At 38.0% G+C, this 7517-nt stretch overlaps 1 protein-coding gene across 1 annotated transcript in view; it reads right to left on the reverse strand.

Annotated features, from left to right (window-relative positions):
* The window catches only part of zgc:153039, a 67691-nt gene extending 66041 nt beyond the window's left edge, over positions 1 to 1650 (reverse strand). The window contains exon 1 of the mRNA XM_032509029.1: positions 1077 to 1650. Coding sequence (XP_032364920.1) covers positions 1077 to 1296 — 220 coding nt within the window. The 5' untranslated portion in view covers positions 1297 to 1650. The remainder of the gene's footprint in view (positions 1 to 1076) is intronic.
* Between the last annotated feature and the right edge of the window lie 5867 nt (positions 1651 to 7517).

Consider the following 7517-nt stretch of genomic DNA (forward strand, 5'->3'; position numbering starts at 1 on the left):
TGCAACGTGCAACCTAGCTAACAGGCGAAGAACACAACCAACAGAATCTCTAGCTTACTTACTTTACATGTACAAGTACTATAGACCAACACAACAACAGGCTTAAATGAACTGACAACGTAGGTTTTACGACTTACAGTTCTCAAAGATGCACACACACGATCTCAACTGATTATCCTCCAGATAGCTTGTCGCTTTTTCTTTTCTCTCACTTTCTTCTCCGTGTGGCGTGCGCGCCCGCTTGCAGTGTGGGGCGCGTGTCCTCTTGTACAAAACTAAAGTAACGAGCCAATTTTTTTTTAAATGTAAGGAGTATAAAGTACCGTTATTTGTGTTAAAATTTAAGTAGCAGAAGTAAAAAGTCGTCCCAAAAAAAAATAGTAAAGTAAAAATTTCAGAAAAGTATTTGTACTTCGTTACTTCCCATCTACTTCCCATCCCAACTTGCATATTTGACTAGCATTTGGCTAATGGATGGTGCTTATTCTAATCCTTGGGCCTAGTTAAGATCCATATGCACTTATGTTGCATTTAACTGGTGATTTAACCTAATCTGGGCAACTAAAAATTAAGGATTCCACAAACAGGTTCAATTTTGACGAGCTCTCACACTGGTACCACAGAAAACTAAGACCCTGGTTTTGTCAGCACCTCAAAGGCTACCTCAAAGCTTAAAACCCCCTCTGTAATTCATCTACTCCACCATCTCAATCTCCCTTATGAACAGTACTGAACCAATGAGGAGAATACTTTAAATGGATTCATCATATCAGTTTGAATGTCATCAAGCACAACTTTATTTTAACATAATCAACTTAGAATTGGCTCAGTAATGCCCTCCATGGTTATTCAGATTGAGGTACTTTGAACACTATAAAAATGAATGTTACTACAACAAGCCAACGTTGATGAATGTATTGCAAAGCGAATTCAGCAGTGCCTCCTACATGGTCAAAGTCACGTTAACAATAAAAATGTCAGAATTTTGCATGGGGTTTGGCGTAAGTAACCTAGCTTTCTCTAAAAGGTGTGCAGTGATTTATTTATCATGGGCCTCTGATATCATCAGCACTCACCTATTCTGAGAAACACTACCACGCTGAACATTGACAGCAAGGTAGGTATCACAACACCGATGAAGACGGAGAGTTTCTTTGGTGGGCGCTGATGGGTAGACTTCTGCCGGGGGCCGCCCTGGTGCTGCACCACGGCCTGCCCGAGCGGAGGTGACCGCGGCTCGGATTCATTGACGCTGGTAGAGAGGCGGTAGTGGAGAAGAGGAGTCCGCTCAGTCATAGTGAAACCTGCCTCTTCACAAGCTTCACAACTTCATGAAGTGCCCTGAATAACTAACACTCCTGCTTTGCTCTCGAAATCGGACTGTTTCGCCTAAGGACTCCGACACGTTTAGAAACTTTTCCAATGTTTTTCTCGGACGTTAGTGACGCGTCCTAATTGCCGACTGGCAAAAAACGTCACCTAGCTACATAGCAAAGAAGGAAATAGGTGCTTTTGTTTTCAATATAAATAAATAAAACCAGCGTAGCAAACTTCTATATCAAAATGAAGTCCTTAGGCCTACACTTGTTATTAAAAAAAAGTCAGTTAAAAGTCCACACCAACTAGCCACTGTGGTGCTATATTATAGCAGTAACGTTACTGAATAAAATATCATGTGACGTACTAAAGTAAAGTCGTATCAATCACTAGCAGAACTTCCGGTTCTAACTTCAGTATAAAAGTTACTGACAAGCTGGTGCTATACTAACTTGAAAATAACAGGATGGAATATACACATAATGTAAATTCAGTTGTTCATCAAATATGCACATCCTACTATAACATTCATGGCCATTTAAATTTCTGTACGGAATTTGTATGTAGGCCTATGTGAGACGTGTTTGTTGTGTTATGGTTGTTTAAGCTGCTAGATGCCTAAAATTTCCCTTGGGATGAATAAAGTATCTATCTATCTATCTATCTATCTATCTATCTATCTATCTATCTATCTATCTATCTATCTAGCTATCTGTCTATCTATCTATCTATCTATCTATCTAGCTATCTATCTATCTTTACTAGGCAAGACAATGCAAGGCAGCTTTTTGTATAGCACATTTCAGCAACAGGGCAATTCAAAGGATAAAAACGTATACCATATAAATCTATCATAATACTCATTATATTAAAGCTATTGTCTGGTCAATAAGTAAATAAGAATAAATTAGCAAGAAACATGCCAGCAGCTACTTGATACACTACACAGGAAATAAATACAGCCCGTATTTGTCTGGTTTTAAAAATGAATCCTTAAATTTCCGGTTTTGTTCTGCCTGACGGTATCTAACTTGACAAATCTTTCTAACGGTTTTCCCTGTGTTTTCACTTCTTTAACTGTCTATGTGTGTTTTCCAGCCTGTTGCTTTCGGTCATGTGATCAGGTCGGCAGGGCAAATCAGAGCACTGCATTGGTTCAGCCACCTGCTCATATTAATTGCGAACATAACCAGTTAAAGGTTAAAATCTGTAAATTGATGTGCATGTGATTTGACATTTGACATTTGAACATACGTTAGAACATAAAAAGTTAAAGTAGAAAACATTAAGTATTATAATGCGGGTTTTTTTTTTTTATCAATACTTGCATTGTGTTTGTTCGGTGAGATCTCCAGCGTAAAAACAAGTGGCAACAACGGCATCTTCCATAGGTCAGTATGGCTATGGCAATACAGTCCACCGTGAAAAAAATAAAGAACAAACATATGTTCCTCTCAGGGGTGTAGCACGTGATTCTGGCCCCCGTAGAAAGGCATTCTCTTTGGGCCCCTCCTTGTATCCACAGCTATTCATTCTAACATCTTTTGGGGCCTCCTCACATGAGGGCCCTGCGTCCTCAGTCCCCCCTATTCCACCCTGAGTCCGACGCCCTTGGTTCTTCTTCTTCTTTCACTTCTGTATTCTGAAATAATGATGCAATTGCCTCTGTGGCTTTCAAAATTGAGGTTATTCATAATTTAAGTTATTACCCCACACACACACACACACACACAAAGTAAGATTATTTTAACAAGAATTATAAATACCTAAAAAATACTTCAATATTGCATACGTTTATTTAAAAAAATATTTATTTCAAAAAATTATAAAAGTAATGCAGATGAATAACCCCTCAGTGTGCATATATACCTTCATTACAGTACATCACATTTTATTTAGCTGACACTTTTATCCAAAGTGACTTCCAAACAGAGCATTTAACTATGAACGAACAAACTCAAAACAACAAGTACCTACATGAGCTCATAATGAGCCGAAGTACACAGAGCCACATCCAACATGGGCGTGCAATTGTTTGTTTTTTGTTTGTTTTTGTTTTTTTAATAGCAGCAACATCTTCTTAGCATCATCTTAATAGCCATGGTGCAGTAGGAAGTGATGTGTTGTGATTTTTAACACTGATATTTCCTCAAAAATCTCAAATAAAACATGATGAACGTTAAATATGCACTCATCGTTTCAGCTCACAGCAGGTTGCCTGTATTTGTTTTTTTATCTAAGTCCTTCACTGTTGACTTTCACATCATCAGCAGTGAACTGAGAGGAAATGTTCCCATTTGCAGTGCTCTCTAAAAATCACCAAGTGAATATTTAACTTGATCTGTATCATGTTTTTTTTTTAAAGATCTCATTTGAATTTAAACGTTTTATTCCTTCTTTTGCTTAAAAATGTGTAGAGTTACATTTGCCAGCCGTCCACAGTCGAAGATGAAGACAAGATGGGATGTTCAGTTTCCATGTGGACAGATCCCTGCAGAACCCCCAACATATAGCACCTCTCATCCAGAAAGGGCGCTAAACTTACAGTTTTTATCACACATTGCAAGAAGAAGTATAACTGTTAACCAGCTAGGTATACTGGTATACGCGTTGCAATTTACAAAGATCCTTACACTATTGATTGTACTATCGATTTGCTTACGTGGAAACGAATGAGTGTGTGGGATTTGAAGTGAAGCCAAGACAACAGAATTCCGGTCAGATTAGTTCCACCTGAAATAGGCCTACCTAAAAGTCCTATTTGTGAACTCTTCTGGCACTTAAACTTTATTTACCAATAATTTACAGTGGCTTGAGAAAGTTTACACACCCATGCTAAAGTTGATTAAAAAAAGGAATTAAAAAACGTCTTTTGGAAATGGATTTTAATGCCTTAATTTAAAAAAATTAGGAAAATCTAATCTTTTAAGGACACACATTTTCTTTGTGAATGAGTAATGTATTGTAAATAATAATAATAATAATAATAATAATAATAATAATAATAATAATAACTTTGACTTATATAGCGCCTTTCACAAACCCAAGGACGCTTAACAAACGGTTGGGTGGGGGGGGGGGGGGGGGGGGGGGGGGGGGGGGGGTCTCATCATCACAAACCCTCCACCATACATAGAGAATGGCATGGTTTTATTTCTGTTAGCTTAATAGCTGATTTGATTTGTATTGAGAGATGATCTTATGGAAACCTCCCCATGCCTGTCTCTATGTATGGTGAAGGGTATGTGATGATGTGGGGGGGTTATTTTAATTCCAAAGGCCAAGGGAACTTTATCAGGATGCATAGTATCCTGATCCATGAAAAAATAAAAATGTGCCTGCATCTATGGGAATTTAACATAGGGGTGTGTGCACTTATGCCCCCTGTATTTTAAGGAAGAGAATTTATTTATTAACAATACATTATTCATTCACAAAGAGAATTGATGTCCTTAAAAGGTTGGATTTTCATAAATGTCTTTAATTATGGCATTAAGATCAATTTCCAACAGATGTTTTTTTATTCCTCTTTTTAATCAACTTTAGAATACAAGCCGCTGTATGTAATGCAGTATAAAATGTGCGTTTAAGGTAATAACCATAATACCATAGACTGTATATTAACAGTCTGTGGTCTATCAACAGATTGTGACACCCTCAACTCCTCCGGCAGGCTAATCCAGAGGCGAGGACCATGGACACTAATGCCTTCTGTAATTCTTTGTCTTCACCTAAACAACCAAAAGGCCAGTGTCAGAGGACCTGATTGATTCAGGGGGAGCATATGTCGAAAGCATGTCTGATAGGTATTCAGGCGCTAGTCCATTGAGGAATTTGAACACTATCAGGTAGCCCAATGATGGGACTTTAGGATGGGTCTGATGTGTACTCTCCTTTCTGGTCTTGGTCAGTACAAGTGTTTCTGCACTCTGAATGATCTGTAGTTTATGTATAAGTTTCTTAGGTAGAACAAAAATGGAGAGCATTGCTGTAATTAAGCCTGCTGGTGATAAAAAGAATCATCCTTCTCTTAGTCTCTTAGTATTTTCCTGGAAAAAACCACTGCACTTTAATAATACTGCTAAAGGTGATAAAAGGCCGTTCAAACGGCCCTAGAAGTTGCCTCGAAAGCATTTTTTACCATAATGTTTACATTAAAAAAAGACTCAAAATAACTTTCCTTATTCATCTTGTATCATATGAAATAACATATATAATAATGATAACGTATTTCACAATAAAAAATAAAATGCACAGTATCTTAAATTGGAATCATGTGAATCATGAAGTGAGTAATAGAAAATGAAAAGGTTTTACAATAGTCCCCAAATGCAAATTTCAACATGACATCCACCCTGGAACGTCCAAAAAGTATGTTGTCAGCTTTTACCCAAAGATGTTAGCAAAGGTCATTTCTGAAGCACTATTCTGAATCGGCCCCCTGACTATGGAGGTCAATAACAAGGTGCTCCAGCTTTCCCTTGAGTAGGTTTCCGTACTGTTTAAGCACTTCACTAGTACTGTTCAGGCTGGAACAGTTCTGTGCTGCAGAATGAGATGGTGGCACTGTATCATTCTGTAGGGGCCCAAAAGTGTACAAAACATATACATACAGCATCAAATATAGGCTTATAACAGGAACATGTCAATAAGTAAAAATGTCATATTGTTTATGCAAACTCTTTGTATCCATTCATTAATTATCATTTCTCTCTCTCTCTCTCTCTCTCTCTCTCTCTCTCTCTGTCTCTCTCTCTCACAACATGTTTAACGTGTACCATATACGACAACAATGTATGGTATGTAACCACTCAGAGTTTTGAGGTACTCATCCTCGTGTGTTTCACCTGTATCTGAAGCCTGTTGATGATAATCAGATAATTTCTGATGTGATCACCCAGTTTCTCCAACAACGAGGTCTGACACTCGGATGTGGACTGATTCCTCGCCCCCTGCACGGCGTCTTGAAACACCCGGAGGGCCCCAACCACCTCTGCACGCTTCTGCTGGAGCTGGACAAGCACACACACACACAAACACAAAATGTCACAATTTTCTTTTATTTATTTAAAAAAAAAAAAAAGTTTTTAATACATTTTTCATTGTAATTACTGGTTCCATAAATTTCCTAAAGAGTGCTGGGAGTTTTTAAAATTTTCCTGCAGGTGGCGCGAGGGAGATTTTTGTAAATAAATACATGAATTAAGGCAATGTGTTCATTTTTTAATGTATGTATTCTTCCTATCATGGATATAGGAAAGGCCACTCACCTTTCTCTAGATTTATGTTCTGAGTTAACTATGACTTCATGGTTTGTTTGTGCTATAGTTTCATCATGAGGTGTTATTTTGATGCCCAAATACGTAAATTACATGAAAGCTTGAAAATAACTTAAGTATTGGTTCAAACATCTTTCATTTCCGTTAAGCAGCATGAGTGATAATTTTAAAGCATTAACTCTATGGCTTGAGATACTACCAAACAAACCGATAATGGTCTAACAGTGCTGGTATGGATGTGTTTAATTGTTTTAAGAATAAAAATGAGGTTGTCAGCAAAAAGAGCTATTCTTTGATCCCTGTTGCCAATTGGAATCCCCTGCATTTGTCTATTAGCTCTAACCAGTGGCGTAGTCTATGTGATACGCACGTATACGTCATACACCCACTAGGGAAGATCAAGAATTTCCATATACGCACTTACAAACATTGTTGGTCATGAATTTACCCTGTCTACCCCGCCCCGTCGACTACACCACTGGCTCTGACTGCTATTGCTAGTGGTTCAGTAGCTAGTACGAACTGAAGTGGCGATAGAGGTGAACCTCGAAGGCAACCTCTTGTAATATTGAAAAGCTTAGACACCACTTAATTGGTCAATACCTCAGCTAAAGGGTTGAGATGTAATAGTTTGATCCAGTTAAGGAGAGTATTTCCAAAACCACACTGAGCTAAAACGTCAAGGACATGAGTCCACTCCAACCTATCGAAGGCCTTCTCTGCATCATGCGAGGAAACTGCTGTGTTTTTCTTCTTTTTGGCAGTTTTTCCTGACATTATTAAATCTTTTCCTTCCCTTTTCAAATCCATTTTGGTCATCCCCCACAATACTTGGAAGTACACCATTTAGCCTTTTTGTCAAAATTTTACAGAGGATCTTTGCATCAGTGTTTATTAAACTTACAGGTTGCGTATATTCTC

Source organism: Etheostoma spectabile, chromosome 3 (genome assembly GCF_008692095.1).
Source record: "Etheostoma spectabile isolate EspeVRDwgs_2016 chromosome 3, UIUC_Espe_1.0, whole genome shotgun sequence".
NCBI lineage: Eukaryota > Metazoa > Chordata > Actinopteri > Perciformes > Percidae > Etheostoma > Etheostoma spectabile.